The 19,208-nt window shown below is 59.9% G+C and overlaps 1 protein-coding gene across 3 annotated transcripts in view; it reads right to left on the reverse strand.

Moving 5' to 3' along the window:
* Positions 1–539: 539 nt before the first annotated feature.
* Positions 540–19,208, reverse strand: part of RIPOR1 (RHO family interacting cell polarization regulator 1) — a 29,588-nt gene continuing 10,919 nt past the window's right edge. Inside the window, exons 1-23 of one of the 3 annotated variants that reach the window (XM_031058451.1) lie at positions 17,434–17,530; positions 11,922–12,048; positions 10,059–10,208; positions 9,668–9,746; positions 9,332–9,355; positions 8,811–8,864; positions 8,577–8,729; positions 8,425–8,488; positions 8,299–8,342; positions 7,968–8,093; positions 7,533–7,681; positions 7,219–7,348; positions 5,326–6,138; positions 4,933–5,072; positions 4,433–4,607; positions 4,160–4,295; positions 3,829–3,990; positions 3,533–3,691; positions 2,991–3,187; positions 2,801–2,884; positions 2,514–2,604; positions 2,231–2,294; positions 540–1,512 (exon numbers count right to left, since the gene is read on the reverse strand). In XM_031058451.1, coding sequence (XP_030914311.1) covers positions 2,272–2,294; positions 2,514–2,604; positions 2,801–2,884; positions 2,991–3,187; positions 3,533–3,691; positions 3,829–3,990; positions 4,160–4,295; positions 4,433–4,607; positions 4,933–5,072; positions 5,326–6,138; positions 7,219–7,348; positions 7,533–7,681; positions 7,968–8,093; positions 8,299–8,342; positions 8,425–8,488; positions 8,577–8,729; positions 8,811–8,864; positions 9,332–9,355; positions 9,668–9,746; positions 10,059–10,208; positions 11,922–12,048; positions 17,434–17,452 — 3,099 coding nt within the window. In that variant the 5' untranslated portion in view covers positions 17,453–17,530 and the 3' untranslated portion in view covers positions 540–1,512; positions 2,231–2,271. Of the gene's footprint in view, positions 1,513–2,230; positions 2,295–2,513; positions 2,605–2,800; positions 2,885–2,990; positions 3,188–3,532; positions 3,692–3,828; positions 3,991–4,159; positions 4,296–4,432; positions 4,608–4,932; positions 5,073–5,325; positions 6,139–7,218; positions 7,349–7,532; positions 7,682–7,967; positions 8,094–8,298; positions 8,343–8,424; positions 8,489–8,576; positions 8,730–8,810; positions 8,865–9,331; positions 9,356–9,667; positions 9,747–10,058; positions 10,209–11,921; positions 12,049–17,433; positions 17,531–19,208 lie in introns of those variants that run through there. The other 2 variants (XM_031058449.1, XM_031058450.1) reach the window with 2 other exon arrangements.

Here is a 19,208-nt window from a genome sequence, read left to right on the forward strand (position 1 = left end):
CACACAGTGAGGTGGGGACAGCGGATATCCTGGGACAAGGCACAGCCAGTTAGGCAGAGCAGCTCACAGGGTGGTTTAGCATTCCCTGTCACACCCATCCGGTGTGGGAACATTTGGGAACATGGCCTGGCCACCACAGCTGCTGGAATCTGCTTCCAGTGATGGACATGGGTCCTTACTGGTCCAAACTGGAGTCAGGGCCTAGATAACCAACAGCAGATGGAGATGGGGAACGTGTGGATTTACACACACACACACACACACACACACACACACACACACACTGCTGTTTCCATTCCCAGGGCAGCCCTGGTTTTGGTGGTCCCCATCCTGTGTGGCCACCTCCTACTACCTTGGGTGATGCATCCCATGCCCAGCAGCGAAATTTTGGCAACATTTGGCTGCGTTGCAGGGCCAGAAATCACAATTATTTCCCATGACATCCCCTGTTACCATCCCCTCCAGGCAGCTATGCTGACACTCAACTTGCCCTGCCCCAGGGCACTGGGACCAAAGAAACACCCTTACAGCGACACCAACACTCTTTAAAGGTTTTTATTTCTGCTTTAAAATCAAAATTAGTCATTCTCTGTAATTACATTATATATAGATTTATAGAGACAATATAGAAAAGAATTTTTTGCTTTTGTTTTTCTGCAAAAATCTGTAAATAAAAAATAAAATAAAACAAAACAAACAAAAAAAAAAGGTGGCAGCTTCTGTCCATCCGTCTGTCCATCCCTCTATCGTTCCTCCTGCCCCTGCCCTCCACAGCACTTTCCAACAGGCCAGGAAAGGCTCTGGGCTGAGGCCACATCTCACTACACTCCCTACAGCCACAAGCCAGGGAGGGACAGGAGCACGTGGAGCTGGAAAGAAGAAACGCCAGCAGAATATATTAATATCTTATATTTCATTTTATTTAAGTCCTGGGGACTCCAGGTGGCAGAGGGCAGCAGTCCCCATGGCCCTGGCAGCTCCTGGAAAGAAACAGCAAGGTTTCCAAAGTGCAGGTCCTTCTGGGACAGGGCGCGTGCCCTCGAGCAAGAGGAAGGCAAGAGGAGGCAGAGCAATCCGGTACCTCTCCCGCCACCCCAGTCCTGGCAGCTGTAGCGGACGAGGGGGGCAGGAAGAGTGGACTCCCTGGGTACTTTAAATAGCGATCAGAGGGTGGGATGTGTAGCGAGCCCCCTGCCCAGTGGTGTGGAGGTGGCACCTGTGGGGCCGGTGGCCGGGGACAGGGAAGCGGTGCTCCGTAAGGCAGTGTGCGGCCATGGCGAGCTGCCGGCGGGCGGGCGGGGTAATACTGTGGTGTGCTGCCGGGAGCGGAGCTGCCGGGTCCCCAGTCCGTGCAAGCCCGGGTGGCCCAGCAGTGCCTTTGCCCTCAGGGGTGGCAGGCGGGTGTGCGTGGGTCTCAGAAAGCTGTACTGGCCATGCTGGCTGGTGCAAAGATCCGCGGGAGGCTATCCAGGGTCTCCTCCAGTCGCCGGTGAGCTGATTTACCGTCTTCCCCTGCAAGTACATGCCACGGTCAGTGATAAAAACTGCAGAAGTTCTGTCCCCTTCCAGTCCTTGGCCACCTACCCTGGTCTTTCCAGGGAAACATGCCTAAAATCTGGTAGAGCTGAGCCTGCGTGCTATGGCCACAGCATGGAAATCTCTCTCGTTCTCTCTAGCACACCCCTGGGCAGGTCCCAGCTGGGATCTGGATCAAAAAGTCCCCAGAGCTCCCGATTCAGAAGTTGCAAATCCCGTTCTCAGCTGCCCATGCAGGACAGGGTTAACCTGGGTTTCAGCTGCAGGACAGTTGGCTTGTGGAGACCCTCACTTGGGGCCAAGGTACCAGTGCTCAGGGCTGTGCCACCTCTGGTGGCTCCAACAGCTGTGCACATCTGCATGCACTGGCATGGGGGTCACAAGGGCTCCCCAAGAACCCCCAGGCACACACAGGGATGCACACATCCATGCTACAGGCTCACTCTGAGCTCTGCCTGCAAATCTGCCTGCAGCGGCCATCCCCAGCAAGAGATGGTGACATGGACAATCTGCTGGGACATAGGACACAAGGCATCTACATGTGTCAGGGTGCCAGTGGGATGTGCACTATCAACAACCAAGACACACAGACTCCAAAACGTGACACAGCTGACAGGCTCTAAGACAGAGACATTCGTGAGCAAAGCAGCCGGAGCAGGGACAAGGGATACGAGGACAGCTCACGTGTCCCAACCTGTGCAGCAGCTGCCACGATCTGGAGGCCTAGAAACACACTCAGATGGTTCTCTCAGGGCCATCTAGCAAATAATAAATAACAACCAGGCTTAGTGCTGTGGCTGCAGGATGCCTGGCCCTTGCTGCCAGCTTGTTCTTGCCTGGCAGAGCTTGGGGCATAATGAACCAGAGTGCGTGGGGTAGCCATGGAGCCCCATCTCCTGTGGGCACTGCTGGCACCAGGAGATGCCACTTGGGATGCTGTGGGTGGGGAGCAAGCAGAGAAGCAGCAAGACACTCACCACACAGCATCAGGCTCTGCTTGGCTGCCTCCCGCACAGGCTCTTTGTCGGTTTGGCACAGGTAAACCAGCTGCTCGATGCTCTCCTTGGCCTGCAGAAGAAGGGACAAGGAAATGAGTTTTGGCTGTCAAGGCTGGAGCAGGAACACAGCCAGATGGGGAGGGTAGCAGAGGGCGCTGCAGCCCCATGGTGCAGAAAAGCCCCTCATCCTCTTTCTTTTCCTCCTCATTGTGTTTCCTCTTCCCCTGGAACATGCAGCCCTGCTGCCTCCTCCTCATATCCCTCACCTTCAAGCAGCCCAGCGCCGCACACCCTGCCACACGTGTTTGCACCTCCTCATCCTCCAGCTGCTCCAGGAAACACACGAGGGCCTGGGGGAGATGGGGGAGTCAGTGCCGCCATCTGTAGCAGAGCAGGGGCAGCACCCCGGGGGCTGTGGCACCAGCCCACGTCATCCCTGGCTTGCCCAGCACGTACCCGTTGGCGGAAGCGGGGGTTTTCTGCCAGGCTGCGGAGCTGGGCTGACACGGCGCTCACCACTTTGCTGTTGCCCTCCACGAGGAGCAGGCTCAGCGCCTTCAGTCCCTCCTTCTTCAGGCGGCCCTCGGGCATGCGCTTCAGGGCACGCAGCACCACGTCCTGGTCGTCCGAGTTGAGGTTCTGTGCCAGCAGGGCTGCAGGAAGCCATCCAAGGTGTGGGGACTCACACAGCACTGCCCCCACACCCCTGCCACCCATCCTCGGGCACCTCAGATCCATACTGGGCAGAGTGGGCCCCACACAAGGTGCCAATGCATGGAATTGCTCCCCAAGACACTGGGGGACCTACAGCAAGGATATCAAAAGGCAGCATGGGACTGGGCTGCACTCTAGATCAGACTGACTTGCCCACCCCAAGGATGGCTGAGCCTCTTGGTGATGCCCCAGAATGGTCATGGCACTTCTGCAGGGTGATCAATCACTATGGTGATACTCTGGCACCCCATCCCAGGACCTAAGGAGGGTGGGAGGACACCCACCTTCCTCTGCCAGCTCCATCATGTAGGTGTCAAGCACCAGGGCACCGAGTGACTCAAAGTGGCTCCAGTACTGGAAGATGGTGACCTGCTCACTCTGGGCACTGCCGGGCCGCCGGGGCAGCCGCCGGTTCATCACGTCCTCCACCAGTTTCACACACACTGTGGGAAAGAATCAGGATCACAATGTGCAGCAGCCATGGTCACTCCTCTGTGGAGCTCCTGGCACCCATATCCTCCCACTCATGGTCACTGAGTGAGGCTGGCAACTCCCCAAACACCCCTGGGCACCCACTCACCAATATCAGCCAAACCAGAGTGCTGCTCACTGATGGGAGCTGCATACTGGGCACTGAGCACCTGCAGGAACCGCTCCACAGGGCAGGTGTAGACATTGGGCACATCCACACAGAGGTCCCAAAGGGGCAGCACTCCCTCCTTCCGTGTTGAGAACTGCACCACTGTGGGGACAGGCACTGTCAGACCTCCCTGAGGCCATGGCAGCAGGCAGGTGACTCCTGCCCTCTGTCTGGCATGGTCCATTGCTGCCCAGCCATGCCAACAAGGGGACACAGACTTCACACAGCCTCCAGGATGGCACAGAGGGTCCCCTCAGCTGTGTTTTTTTACCATCAGCGGCCGAGGTGGCTGCTCCTGCGCGCTCCTCTGTCAGCTGGCACACGATCTCCAGCACCTGGGACTCCCGCAGCAGCCTGTCCAGGGCATACATCTCCTGGCACCGCAGGGGACCAAAGGTGCCCAGCTTCTGCAAGGCACAGCCAAACCGGGGACTTCAGGGACAGAGCTCACTGCCCACATCACAGCCTCCAGGCTGCAGCAAGACCCCATTCAAGGGGATACATACAGCCTGCCCCAGGGTGTCCCCTGCTCCCTGGTCCTCACCAGCAGCAGGCGGTTGCAGTTGTTGAGGTGAAGCACCAGAGCCTTATCCAGGAACTCATTGCCGGTGCTCATGGGGTCAGTGCTGGCCTCAGAACCACTGCACATTCCGGTGTCATCTGCCCCCATCTCGCCAGCGCTGGGGGCTCTGGTGCTGCGCAGGGGTCTGCCAGCCCTCCTGCAAGCCAGGGACAGATCAAGGCAGTGGATCAGCACAGGACACCTGGACCTGGCCCTTCCCCACCCACAGGGCAGAGGACAAGTCCCAGGGGCCCAAGGACTGCCTCCAGCCCACATCTCATGGAGAGCTGCAGGGTGACATTATGCCACCAGAAGGAACCAGGTACAGGTTCTTAACCTAGATGCTGGTTCTTGACCTAGACCTTCCCTAAGCTGTGATGAACAGATCTAAATATGCTTGGGCACCCTTAAACATCCCCCATTCCAACTGCTCCAATGCCATCTCCTGCCCTGTGCCCCATGCCATAAGCCCCACTGTGCACCTCTCATCTTGGAGAGGCTCCTCCTCAGAGCCTTCTGAGTCCTCCATGTCAGAGGTGTTGAGGAAGCTGAAGCTCTCCAGTGCATGCTCCACTGTCAGGCTGATGCTGGAGGCCCGGCTGAGGAAGACACCTTGCTTCTGCTGTGGAGGAAGGCATGGTGGAGTTGGATCCTGGCTCACCAGCCAAGACAGCCCTGCCACCCGCATTACCGGGCTATGCCATCACGGATGGCCCCATCCCCACCACCCAGGGGCACTGCCAGCAGGGATGGTATTGTCTCCATTGCCTCTGAGCACTGCCACCATGGCTGGCCCTGTCCCCATCATCCCCAGGCACTGCCAGCCAGGATGACCCTGTCACCCTCACCCCATGACACCCCTGGGGGCCCCTCACCAGCAGCATCTCCTCCAGACGTTTGAGCTCCCGTTCGAGGGGCTGCAGCTCCGGGAACTGTCCCCGATAGTCATCCAGAGCTGAGCCCAGGAGGCCAATTGCCTCCTCCAGACCTGAATCCACCATCTTCCCCCGTGGCACCTCAGGGAGGCTGGTGGGCAGTGGTGGGGTTGGGATGGGCCTCTCTTCTGCAGAGGCTTGTGCCAGTGCTGTGGGGATCCCGGTGCCATAGTCACTCTGTGCTGGCGCCTGGCTCTGCACTGGCTCTGCACTGCCAGCCTCCTCCTCGCAGGAGGTGGCCCATGCCACGGAGGCACGAGGCTTGGCCTCAGTGGCCCTGTCCTGCCCTGCCACAGCAGCTGCCACTGCAGCACCAGGCAGAGGGTGTGCATCTTGCTTGCCCATCCCTGTGTCCTCTGTGCTGGGTGCAGGCTCCCAAGGGTTCTCCACAGTCTTGACCTCCATTGTGGCATCCACGCTGGCCTCGCTGATGTGGCTCAGAGTCCGGGAGTAGGGCACATGCCCGTTGGCCACCGTGTCCTTCTTACGGCTGCTCTGCTCCTCCGTCTGGGTCCCGGCAGAGGGGACACTGCTGCCACTAGCCCCAAGCACGGCATCAGCCTCCTCTGGTTGCTGGGAGAAGGAGATCTCGATGGCAGGGGCAGAGGCCTGCACCTCAGGCTGCACGATGGGCTTGTGTGTGGCATGGCGGGCACTGCTGGACAGCTGGGGGCTGGAGGAGTCATCTGAGGACTCCGAGGAGATGGACCAGGCTGTGCCGTTCTCCAGCTCCTCTTGGCGCCGCAGCATATTCTGGAGAGGGGGAGAATGCTGTCAGCTGAGACCCTGCTCCTGCTGCCCCATGTCCTCCAGCCGTTTGCGTGTCAAGCAGGGGCAGGATTGATCAGAGCTGGAGGGCACTGAGGCTGCCATGGCTCTGCTGACACAGCAGGATGGTCAGCAAACACCTGGCAGCTTCCAGCTCTGGATCCCACACAATGCCAGCAGGCAATCCAGCTCCCCAAGAACAGCCCCATATGTCCTGGAGCCTTGGGGTGCCGGCATTCCCTCAGCACAGTGGGATGCAACACGTGGAGCCAAGGACACCAACCACTGTGGCTGCAAGTACAACAACAGCTCCAGCACCAGCTGGTGGGGACACCACTGGCCACCACCAATTTTGTGGTTCACCATCACTGAACCGATGCCAAGCCAATTCCACATTAGTCACACCAGCACCATGACAGCATCACACCAGCACCACAGCAGCACCGTCACACCATTACCATTTCACCAGCACCATCACCAGTACCACACCAATGCCACCAGCACGGGGACACGGAGAAGCTGTCTACTCACTAGAGCCCAGCTCTTGCACAGGGGTGAACCCAGGCTCCCCTAGCTTGGGGACCAGCTCTGCAGGACCAGCCAGATCCAGCCTGGCAGAATCAGGGACAGTGAGTAGGAGGCAAGGACCGGCTACAGCTACAGCGGGATGGCCACAGCGCTGGGCTAAGCTACTGGCCTGCTCCAGCCCCGCACTTACGCGGCCCTGCTGCGGCCATCTCCCGAGCTCGGCCGAGGAGACATCGCCGCAGGAGCAGCTCTGAGACAGCTTCTCGAAGAGTGTCTCCCGAAAGATGTCCAGCAAGGACCAACCACGCTTGTCAGCTGCCCGCTCCGGGCTCTTGGGCAGAGAGAAGAGGAGCTGTGAACGTGGGAGGGAGGAGCAGGTGCCGGTACTGGGGAGTCCTGGTGGGATGGCTGGAGAGGAAGGAGCTGGCTACCCATCCCTGAGCTGTGCCACCCTCTCAGACGTTGCCTAGGCACATCCCTGTGTGGACCCCTCCACTGGCCATGTCTCCTGAGCAGCCCTGCCTGGTGCACACTTACATAGAATGCCTGTTCCCGCAGGGACGGCGTGTCAGGCGGACTCTGGTTGTAGGTGGAGAACCTCTTGTTCACTGTGGAAGCCTTGTTGACAGTGCTGGCTGCTGAGGGCTGGTCATCCTTGTCGAAGGGGCTGGGGAGGACAGCAGGGAGGTGAGGGGTATGTCTCAAGACACCAGGACCCCCTCCAGACCAGCTCTGGTTTTCTATAATTACAGCTTGGTTTTGGGATGGGAGACAGACTGGGGTGGGTTATCTCTTGCTGGGCATCCCCTGCACTGCCATCTGCCACCAACAATGCCTGCTGAGGTACTCACTTCCAGGTCACCTCCAGGCTGAGTTTGAGGGTGCCCAGGTCGTTGATATCCACAGCCACTACCTGGGGCAGAGCTGCAAAGAGGTCCTTGGTCTCACAGGACACATTGCCCACCACAACGTGGTTGGCCAGGCTCTTTAGCTCCGTCACCTGGAGAAGGAGGAGAGGAAGGAGAGGAGGAAATGAAACCATGGGCCAGTGAGGGTAATGTTTAGGTGAGGTGCTGGAAGCCCTGGGAAGTGGTAGAATCACCATCCCCGAAAATGTTCAAAAAATATGTGGATGTGGCACTTGGGGACACAGTTTAATGGTGGGATTGCCAGTTCTAGGTTAACAGTTGGACTTGATGATCACAGAGATCTTTTCTGACCTCAGTGACTCTATGATGCAGAGGGATAGCAGTCCCACCCCATCCCTGTCCTTTTATGCACTATACCTTGATGGAGAGGAACTCAGTGACGAGGGGCAAGAAAACCATTTCCTCGCTGTCCCACACCTGCTTGCTGTTCACCTCGATGCGCCCTCGCAGCTTCCACCGCTGCCGTCCATACTTCATGAAGATCTGGGGATGCAGAGGTATGGGTATGGGGGAGACATGACCCCAGGGTGCTCTCTGTATGTCTCTAGGCATGGCCATGGACTCATGCCACCCACCACCACCACCCTGCAACACGCCCTCCACGCCAGCACCCACCTACACCCCTCAGACACCCCAAGGACAACAGGGCAGAGGAAGAGCAGAACCCAACCCATATGGTCCCACCAACCTCATACTGGTCACCAGCACAAAGCCGGGCAAAGCCTGCCAATCCTGCAAGAGAAGGCAGAGGGGCGTCAGCAGGCAGCAGGCAGGCAGGCAGGCAGCAGGACAGGGATGGAGCAGGACATGGTACCTTTCATCCGGATGTGGAACTCGCCCAGCTGGCTCTCCAGCTCATTCTCCAACAAACACATGTTCTGGGAACAGACAGACAGATGGACAAGACCTATGAGCAGCCACCCATGGACTCAGCACCCTGTCAGCCCAGCCAGCCAGCTGCCTCACCTCTGTGTACTCCTTGTAACCCTTGCTGGCCTCGGCCAGGCTCTCGCGTGCCTCCCGGCTGCCTGGCGAGCCGGTGCTGTAAGCCTTGACCATGTTGTGGGCTCCATCACGGAGCCGCCGCTGGATGCAGTAAGCCTCATACAGCTCATCTATCTGCAAGGACAGGCCCGAGCTGCAGTGACAGGCACAGGGCTGGGGACAGCACGGCCACCCCAGCATTGCCCCAGCTCTCACCTTGCTGGCATGAAACTCCAGGCGACGCAGGAAGCGCTCAATTGACTTCACTTGCTGGAAAAGCAGAGGAAATGGTGTGAGCAGCAGTGCAGCCTCTCCGTGGATGAGCCACAGGTCACAATGTGGCCTCTGCAAGCCCTGCACTGAGGCTGGGGTCCTGCCCAGGAGCTGCAGGGTGGCAGCCAGTGGGAAGCACCCATGTGCTGCAGCCTCCTCCAGACCCATGCACCAGAAGGTCCTCCAGGAGCCAAGCCAGGCTCCAGGCTGCTTTTTTCCCAGCCTGTGAGCTAACCCATGCCCTGCACTCACTAAAAAACACTTCAGTTTGCCTGAAAGGAGTTACAAGATCATCTCTGCTTCATCCCCTGCCCACCTGGGCCACCCTGCTGGCAGAGCCCCAGACCCTCTCCTTCCCAGGGGACAAGGCAGCAGGGCAGTGCTAGCAGAGCGGGGCTGGCAGTAGCACATCCCAGGCACAAGGAAGGGGAATACAAGGGGGATGAGACACTGATCCCACTTACCTTATCCAGATCGTAGAGAAAGCCCTGGAGGAAAGATGAGAGGGATAAGATGTAGCACAAAGCCAGCTCTGCCCACCCAAAGAAGACCCAGCACATGGCACCCACCACCCATAGCACGGCAGTGGGACATGCAGCACCCAGCCAGGGCTGGAGAGTGCATGACAGAGGGATGGGAGCCCCACCCAGCACCAGAGCCTGGGCTGGCCCCTACAGCCCCACAGAAACGGGCTCTGCCCCAGGCACAGATGGACCACGAGTTGTCCCAGCTGTGCCCACAAGCCTGGCTGTTTACCCAAAGCACCACTGCCCAAAAGGCTCTTCCCAAGCAGCACTCACCAGGCGTGAATTCCTCTTGGACTCACGGATCTGTGTGCTGAGCTTCTCCAGTTCCAGCTGGTGCACCTCCAGGTAGGCTCTGGGGGCAACCACACCATGGGGGTCAGGTTGGGATGCTGTGTCCAGAGCTCCTGCTCCCCACAGCCCACACCAACCCAGCACACGTGGCAGCACATCCCCACTCCCTGTTCCAGCACACAGGTGTGGCAACCCATATATGCCTCTACATGGGATGTGGGACCCCACACAATCTGGGACACCAAGGCAACATGCCCAAGAGACCTGGCATGTCCCTGCCTGGTGGGAGCAGAGAGCTGCCAACCCCAAGCCATGTCACAAGCTGTCTCCATGCCCCTCAGGAGCTCTCAGCCTCCACCCACCCAGCACTTACGTCAGGCCCTTCTTGAGAGCTTCGTACACCTCGTCCAGGCGGTTGGGCTGAGGCACCTTGGGTGGTGGGGATTTGTGGGACATTGAGAACATCCTACTGACCCTGGAGCCAGTCTTGCGGGAGACAGTGGGGGTGAAAGGTGAGAGATTCCTGGGGAGAGAGGCTGGGATCAGCACACAGCACCAGGGTCCTTCTGGGTGCTCCAGCCAGCCAGGCACCTGTCTCTAGAAAAGGGCAATCTCTGGCATGGAGGCCAGGTCCACTGGGCCAGGTCCACCAGGTCCCTGGTGCCAGCTGGGGGGAGACAAGGCAAAGGAAGATGGCACCACCTGGAATCAAACTGAATTCCTGGAGGGTCCGTGGGGACATCTACAGCCCTGGATCCCCTCTAAAGGGGCATGCTTGGCTCCATCCCAGTACCCAGGTTGCCAGGGGCATAGCAGTGCTCTCTCTGGGAGGGTGAAATATGCCACCCTGTGCTTCCAGGGTAAGGCAAGGATCCCAGTCCAGCATGGGAGCATCCTGGGGACCAGCAGCCCTGTCACCTCATCACCCAGCACAGCCACAGGGGGCAGGGACATGCTCACTGATGCTGTGCCTCTCCAGATGTCACCAAACCTGCTGGATGGAGCTGCCTCCCCCAGCCGACCCGCGAGATGCCGACCCAGCACTGGGACTGCACACCACCCTTCCTGCCTTGTGCAATGGAGTCACTCCCCAGCCCAGCAATGCATCACTCAGACCGGCTCTTCCCTTCCTCCTTCCCAAGCATCGTCGCGCCACCAGTGCCCAGGAGACTCCATGGGCTCCTCATTTCCCAGCCTGTACCTCCCATCCTGTGCTGCTCTTCACAGAAGTGACCAAAACACTTCCCTGAATCATGGGTGGGGAAATTAATGTCTTGGCTTCTTCCCAAGAGATGGGTAAGCACCTAATTTCCACCGTTCCTTCTCCTTCCCATCCTCCAAGGTCCCTGGAGGCATCTACCACAAGCATCTCCCCGGCAACCATTTGGTCGCAGGTATCTAAAAGTCCTCACTCTTCTCTAAGAGGCCCCCTCTAGCACCCACAAATCACCAGCGATGTGCTGGTGACCTGGAAAGTGTCACTTGGCCCAGAGGCTGCACAGGACTTGGGGACAGAGTTGAGAAGGGCAGGAGGTCAGAGCACAGGGAGGCTCTGCCTGCTACCCAAGAACTACCTGCAACACGGTAGCCAGGAGTTAGGGATGGTGCAGAGAGGGCTGGTGGGGAAGTGCAGCAGGTGGGGACGCTCAGCAGATAGGAGGAGGAAGGGTATGAAGGGACCATAACATCACCAGTGGATGGAGAGGATGGAGCAGGAAACAGCTGCTCCTCACACTGCAGCTGGAGGGCAGCTGGTAAAACCTTTCAACAATGGGTTTGAGGTGACCCTGAGGAAACCCTGATTCACACCAGCTCTCAACCCCGAAACTGGCTGCCGCAGGATGTCAAGGCCATCAAGACACTTCAAAGCCACTCCAGCTCTACCGCACCCATTAAACATTATGAGGTGGTCACAGGGAAGGTCTTAGGAGGTGGTTGAAGAATGAGGAGAGCTACACCTGCCCTCTCTCTCATGCTCTCGTGGCAGCAGCCACAGGGCTGCAGGGTCCTCACCCCAGCTGGAGCACGGCCAGGCAGAAGGTTGGGATGATGGGCTCTGTCTCCTACATGGCCTCAGTGTTTCCTGCACCCCCCTGTGCAACAGCCCCTGGCTACCAAAAAGATCCCTGAGGGAGATGCTGGGACAGCTGGATGGAAAAGAGCCTCAGGACGCACAGCAGGTCCCACCACAGAGCCCCATTGCCCGTGGCAGGCAGCATGAGCAGCCATCTCCTACCTGAAGGGCCGGTCGGCCGATGAGTTCACTCCGGCGAAGGACTGGCTCCTATTGATCTTGGTGACGAGGACTCGGCGCTGCGGGCGCACAGACAGTGACATCGTTGAGTGTGACCTGGAGGGCCGCCCTGGGGACAATGACACATCAGGGTCACCAGCAGCAGGGTGAGGATACACATGCAAGTGGGACTGCCACCAGCACTGAGAACAGCACCCACAGACCATGGGTTGGGAGACTTGCCCCTCTCTCAGTCCAAGAACACTCCTGGTGGCACTGGGACATAGATCCCATGCTGTCCCCAGAGATACTGCCCTTGGTGAAGTGGGGCTCTGGGCACTGGGAGCTCTCAGTGGGTGCACCCAGACAGACGTGTCCCAGGTTGGCCCTATGGGAGTTACAGAAAGGGGCTGATGCCTGGTGCCTACCATGGCCTTTCCCACAGCAAACTCTACACAGTGCCCAAGCCCAGACACCTCCTCCTGAACCCCACCTTCTCCTATGTCCGTTGTCACCTGTGCCACCCTGCTGCAGGGGCAGAAAAGCACAGGGCTGGACTTGGCTGTCCAGCCTTTTGCTGACTCCTCACTTGCTTCCGCTCACTCCAGCAACCAGAAGGGAAACCCAAGGACAACAAAGCACTTTGGGAAGTTCCCAGCTTTGCCAGGAGCTCTGCGTGGGGGAAGAAAAGGCCAAGCCATCCCCTGCCAGACCCTGGAAAGTCTGTGCAGGCCACACGTGTCCAGCCCCAAGGCTGCTGCACCCTGTCCTCTGCTCGTGGCAGTGACAGTGTCAGGAACCTTGAAACCACTGCCATGAACTGCCTGTCCCCACCACAGCCAGTGCAGTTGATGCCAGTCAGGGATAGAGCAGTTTTCTGAGTCTCAGGGCTGGCACCTGGCTGCCACTCTGCATCACAGGAACCATCCCTGTAGCCCTGGCCAGGGCTGGGCCTTGGGGAGGGCAGCCCAAAAGACAAGGCAAGAGCAGGGGAGAACAGGGCTCCTGGCCCTGCCACCCCCAGCAGTGCCAGCTGTGCACAGGAAGGAGCCCAGCCCACAGGGCAGCCATGGAGGAGCAGGATGCAGGATGCTCCACTTCATTCTGGCCACCACTGATGGCAGGTCAGTCCCTCTGCTCCAGCCAGCCCTGAGCAGAGCTGTGGCATTGCTGGGGATGAGCCCACACGGTGCCCAGCAGCCACACACCACGAGGACAGCCAGGCAGGACCCCAGGGATGCACAGCTTCCCTGGCTGACGGACTGAGCCAGAGCCACCTCCCTCCATCCTAAGGAGCTCACTTTGCCTCTCCTCCTGTCTCCAGCATGGCTGACAGTGAACAGCCCAGCGACACAGGCACTGCTGGGGCTTCCACCCCCACCCCATCCCATGCCCATCCCATCCCCACTCCTTCCCCACGGCCAGGAGCCCAGCTCAGCCTGGTCCCACACGGCTCACACTCACTCAGCCACAGGCAGGCATCCCCCCAGCACTGTGTCCCTCGCCACCCTGCACGCCAGGCTGGGGCCAGGGATTTGCAGCACCCAGGATGTGCCGGAGCCATTTGCAGTCAAAGCTAACCACCACCACCACTCACCTCTATCCCAGTGGAGCCAGGAGGCAGCAGGTCCATCTGGTTCCCCCTTGGGACTCGTGTCCCAGCCCACACCACGGAGCCACTCGGCGGGTCCCACGGACACAGCGTTATCTGGGTGCCAGTCCCTCCATTTTCCAGGACAACACTGTCCCAATTAAGCTCATTACCAAGAGCTGTAATCCCTGGCAGCCCGGCTGACCTGCAGGCCTGGGCAGATTACCCTCTGCAGGGCTCTTTAATCTGCTCCCCACTGAGCGAGGAGGGCCTGTGGCACCCGTGCTGCAGTGGCTCAGCCATAGGGAGAGCACCCACCACCCACAAGACAAGGCTCTCATGTGTGGGGCAGGTCACAGTTCAGGGTGAGGACAGTCCTGCCAACCCATCTTGCTCCAGCCCTCATTGCCACTTTGGAGCACAGAGGGACCTCTAAGGAGGGTTTCCCAGGGAGAAGCCCACACTGGGGAAGGATGCTGAGGTTGTCAGAGAGATAGATGCTGAGAGCATCAAGGGGAGGAGGATGCAGGAGGGGGAGAAGGATGCTGGGTGTGCTGGAGGGAACTGATGCCCCAGCACAACTCAGAGCAATCTGCAGCCACCTCCTCAGGCACCTCAGAGGCTCCAGCAGACACTTGTGCCGTGCTGGGTCCTGTTCCAAAGCACTGGAGGCTCTCTCACAGGCACAGGGAGCAGTGGCTGCTGACAGGACCACATCCCTGTGCTCCAGCCCTGGACCCAGCTCTCCCCTAAACATCCACCATGATGCACCACAGCACCCTGCATCCCCAGACCTGGCACCCTGCAACCAAGATCCTGTGCCAGGACCCCAAGCCCCCTCAGGGGAGGGGGACACCATACCCCTGCTCAGCAGGAGTGATGCTGCAGGAGCCCCAAGGATGCTCCAGCCCAGCAGCGGCAGCCAGCTGGGTGCCGAAGGGCAGCACTCCCTGCATGAGGCAGGGCAGGCAGAATGTGGGGTCTCTGTTCCTGGCACTCTTGGGCTTGGCTCACAGAGAAGGAAAAATCCCCAGCATAGTGCATTCCTGACATTACCGAGATAAGAGGTACCTGGTACCAGCAGCACAGCCAGCCCCCGCAGGGAGCAGAGCCTGGGGCACGCTTGGAAGGGACCACTGGGCACCGTATCTCGCCCAGGCTGGTGAGCCCTGTGCCAGGCTTACCATGAGGCTGGCACCATCAGAGCACCAGCACACTCATGTCCCTGCCATGGGCTAAAGCCCCAAGCACATCCTTTCTCGCTCCTGAGCAGAAAAGGTCCTGCCCCAAAGATTCAGTCCCAGCAAGCCCCACCGCCCCCTGCCCTTAGTTAGGGCTCAGTGCTAACAAACCTGCCTCCCGACCAAGGTTTTCACCTTTTCCGTGCCACAGACTGCCTCCAGATCTCCCAGCGCAGGAAATGCAATCCTGGGAGTGTGTCCCTCTGTCCGTCCTTGGCCAGCACTGCCCGTGGGCAGCGGCCAGAAGGGCAGCGAGCAGCTGAACAAGCAGCACAGCACGGGGTGCTGGAGCCCACCCCGGGGCTCTCCAGCCCGGCTGCCGGCTCCTCTCTCGACGCCCGGTGCTCTGGAGATGATTGGGATCCCAAGAATGCTGGTCTGAGCAGCGGAGGGGGCAGTCCGACCGGCGGGGTTGGTCCCAGCTGGTTTCTGTTTCCGACACTCAGACACCAGCCTCAGGTCGCTCCGGCGGGTTTATCAACACTGCCCTGGTTGGAGACGCCCCAAACTGGCTCCCCCTGAGTCCCCAGCCCTGCAGCCCTGGGAACTGGGGGTGCTCTGACCAGCACTTCCAGGGATGTCACTCACTGAAGGCCACCAATGCCCAGGGTGGCCAACCCAGCAGACTCCAACACCCCTCACCTCGGGGAAGACACCCAGGACCAAGGAGCACCACCGAGGGCACCCAAGGGAGGTGGGCTGTGGTCCCTGCACTGATGGCACTGCGGTGATCCCCAGGGCACAGCAGGGCACATTGTCCCTCAGTGGGAGAGGCCACGATGGGCCCAGGACCATCCAGCCTGCCCGTGGTGTCTGGGGCAAGTGGGGGGGTCCTGCCACACTTCACCCCAGCACCTCTGGGTGACACCTGGGCGCACGGCGGGGGTGACCTCGGGAGCCTGTGAACGCAGCCCGCTGGCTCGGCTCCCCCGGGAGCAGCGCTGCGTCCGTGTTTGCACAGCTGCGGCCCCGCTGCCCCAACCCAGGCACGTACCCCGGCCCCCGCCGGCCCCTTCCGGCCCCGGGACAGCCCTTGGCCGGCTCCCAGCGTGGGCTGGAGCAGCTCTTCCCTCCCATCACGCCTCATCTCCCCTCAGCACAGAGAATGGGAGCATCCGGGGACCGAAGCCATCATGCCTTGGTCACAAGGAGCCTGAGAGCCGCCTCTTCCCTGACCTCTCCATGCTCTGCCTCTCTTCCAGGAAGGCAGGGCACCCCCGGTTCCTTCTCGTGCTGGGCAAGGAGAGGGACTGGGGGCTTTCGGGAGTCAGATGAGTCAGTGAATGGCATCCGGGCTCCCGTGACTCACCCGGGGAGAAAGTCTCAGCCATAAGGTCACAGCCCCACAGCCCCCATGGGAACAGGGAATGGCGGTTTGGTTGTTTGGGTGCTGGCTGCTCTCGGCAGTTTGGGGTGGATGGGTGCTGGGTGCTCTCAGCCCCATGGCAGTAGGGACATGGTGCTCATATCCGCCCCTGCGGCCAGGGGAGGCTGCCGGCTCCTTGGGCCAAGTGGGAGGGCAGCAGGAAAGGGAAGGAGCTGCGAATGGGAAGAATTGGAGGAAGTGCTTATTTACCCCGCGGAGTATCCCTGAGGAAGGGCAGGGCACGGCACAGGCGGACACTCACAGCCAGTTCCTCGGGGGGGCTCACAGCCCCCGACCCTGCCACTCATCCCACGGGCTCCCTGTCTCCAGCCAGGAGGAGATGCAAACCCAAACTGTAACGCAGGGAAGTGGCCACCACTGGGGCAGGGGGTTTCCCAAGGGCTGGCAAAGCTCAAACCCAGTGTGCTCTCTAGGATGGTTCCTGGGAAACCAGCCCAGGACTACAGCAGTCCTGGTGAAGTGAGTCCCCCCACCACCAAAGGCACAAACCAAGCACCCACCCAGTCAGGATCCCCACAGACACCGCTCATCTCTGTACCCCATGAGACAGGGCTGCATCCTGGCCACGGGCACCAGACTCTGCTCCTGAGTGGGCTGTGATCCCTCTCAGAAGTGCTGGGAACCTCTGGAAGGATCCTCCTGGGACTGGCATAACCTTGTGGAGGTCCCATATGCCACCTTCCCCCTGACATCCTTATCTCCAGAGTGCTCTGCTGGGTACCAGTAGCTGCCCCCACAAATCCTGCCCAGACAACTTGGTCCGCATGCATAAAAGCAACCCCAAGGCCCTCTGTTCTGCCCAGGTCCCCAGGGGCCACCATGCCAGGGAGACATAGAGATGGGCTCTGTTTGTCCTCGTCAGACACAGGGGCATGAATGGGGAAAAAACAGTTTGCCGAGGAAAACTGTGCTGCCATGTCATCGGGCACTGCCCTGGCATCAGGGGTACCTCACCCTAGAGTACCTGGCAGCTGTGGCCCCTCTCCTGCCTTGAGACACGGCGGATCTCAGTGGAGGCAACAGCAAGATCAGGCAGCCAGGGGGTTCTATCCTGCAGGGAGACCCTGTCCTGACACCCCGTCAGCACAACCCGCGGTGACAACTGCGTCCCTTGCAGGTGGCGGGTGTGTATGTCCTTGGTGTCCCTGTCAGGGAGAGCTTTCCCCTCAAGAAATCTCCTCGCCCCAAAAAACCCCGCCTGAGCCCAGCCACGTCACCCCGGGAGCCTCGAGCAGCTGGGGGTCCCCAAATTGTCGCCATTCGCTGGGGAGCCCCGGCGCTGCCGGTGCTCGGTACCTTTCGGTTTGCCATTCATGGCGTGCTGCGGCAGCACATCCCCCTCGGGCTGGGCTCAGCGTCCCGGGCGGTTGTTGTTCTCTCATGCCGTCTGTCCGCCCGAGTGCGGGGGCCGTGGCCGGAGGGCCCCCCCGGGCAGCAGTCTCCTCCCCCGCTTCCCCTGCCCGCGGGCTGACATCACTGCCCAGCGCCGCAGCCCCGGCGTGACTCAAGGGGACGGAGGATGGGAGGACACGGGGAGGATGCCTGACCCCCCTGGAGGGAAGGGGCCCCACCAGCACCGGCTACACCCGGAGCACAGCACACTTCGGTCCCTATGCTTCCCTCCCCACCGCCCCCCTAGGGAAACTGAGGCGCGGGTGGAAGGGAGGGGAACACACTGCAAACCCCCCCTCCAGCCCCTCTCTGATCGCTTCCCTTGGAGACCCCCGCTCCCGCCGGCACCCAGGGCCAGCACACCCCGCGCTGCGGAATGCCCCGCCGGCCCTGAGCTGCACCCGAGGCTGGGCGGGAGATGCACAACCCCTGGCCCCCGTCCCTGCCGGCTCCACTGCGGGCAGGCACAAAGCCGTGGGCAGCTGATGCTCACACCACTGCCGCTTGCTTCTGCATTGCTAGGGTTTAAATATAAGTATATATAAATATAATAAATATATATAGTTATATTTATGTATATATAAAACCACCGTGGCTTTGCTGTAGGCTTCCCACAGCATGCAATCCCGTGGTATGCCTGTGGGCATCCTCCAAGACCCAGGAGCTACTGGGAAAAGGGTTTCCTTGCTTAAAAGTCCCTACTTTGTATCCTGAGTATCCAAAGCCTTGGAAGAGCTCACTTCAGCCAGGTGAAGCCCTCGAAGGGCTCTCCAAAGACGCTGGGGTGCAATTCCCATGTGGGAATGTCTGTCCTGCTTTTCATGGGGGTCCAGCTCCCACAGCAGAGTGTGGCAGAACCACCTGCCCTCCATGCCAATCCCAGCAGCCAGCAGCACCTCTCAGGCCCACAACTCCCTGTTTAGTGCCCTGAACAACCAGGAGACTCTGTGATACAGACGTCACCAGGCTTCAGCCCTGATCCTGGGAATACCCAAGACTGCAACCCCCCTCCAGGTTGGACAAAGGCTGGAGCAGCCAGCTCTGTCCAGGCTGGGATCAGCTGCCCCTCACCACGAACACCTCCCTCCCAGGCTCCTTTCCTGTTTGCTGCTGATTTTAGAGCAAGGTCAGGACAGGTTTAGGAGGAAAAGCACTGGGACAGAGTCTTGGGGGTCCTTGCAGATATGAGGTCCTCCCACAAAGTTAACCTCTCCCTCAGAGAGTGAGCCTCTTGTGGGATTTCTTCCCCAGCCCAAAGCAGGTCCCGTAGGGGACAAGAAGCATCAGGGGCTCCCATGTATGGTGGCATGGCACCCACATGTGGCTCTGGAGCCAGCCACAGTCAGGCCTGCAGAGCTGAGGCTGCAGCAGTGTCACCAGAGAGTGCTGTGACCCAGGCCACCCTCAGGTCCCAGTGCCCAGGTGAGTGCCCAGGTGGGTGCACAGCATCAGCCACATTGGGAGGGCAGCTGGAGCTGGTGAGGCTGGAGCTGGTGAGGCTGGGCTGGCTCTGAGAAGCATCCAAAGAAAAACCATCCCAGGTGCCCACCAGCCTCCCTGCCAGTGCCAGTGCCATGGGGAGCCAGCAGCCCATCACACTGCAAAGCCCATCTCCACCCCAGCCTTCCAGAAGCTGCACGAAGACCACGTCTCCTACCTCTCCCGAACACGATGCATCC

This window comes from Geospiza fortis, unplaced genomic scaffold (assembly GCF_000277835.1).
Source record: "Geospiza fortis unplaced genomic scaffold, GeoFor_1.0 scaffold97, whole genome shotgun sequence".
NCBI lineage: Eukaryota > Metazoa > Chordata > Aves > Passeriformes > Thraupidae > Geospiza > Geospiza fortis.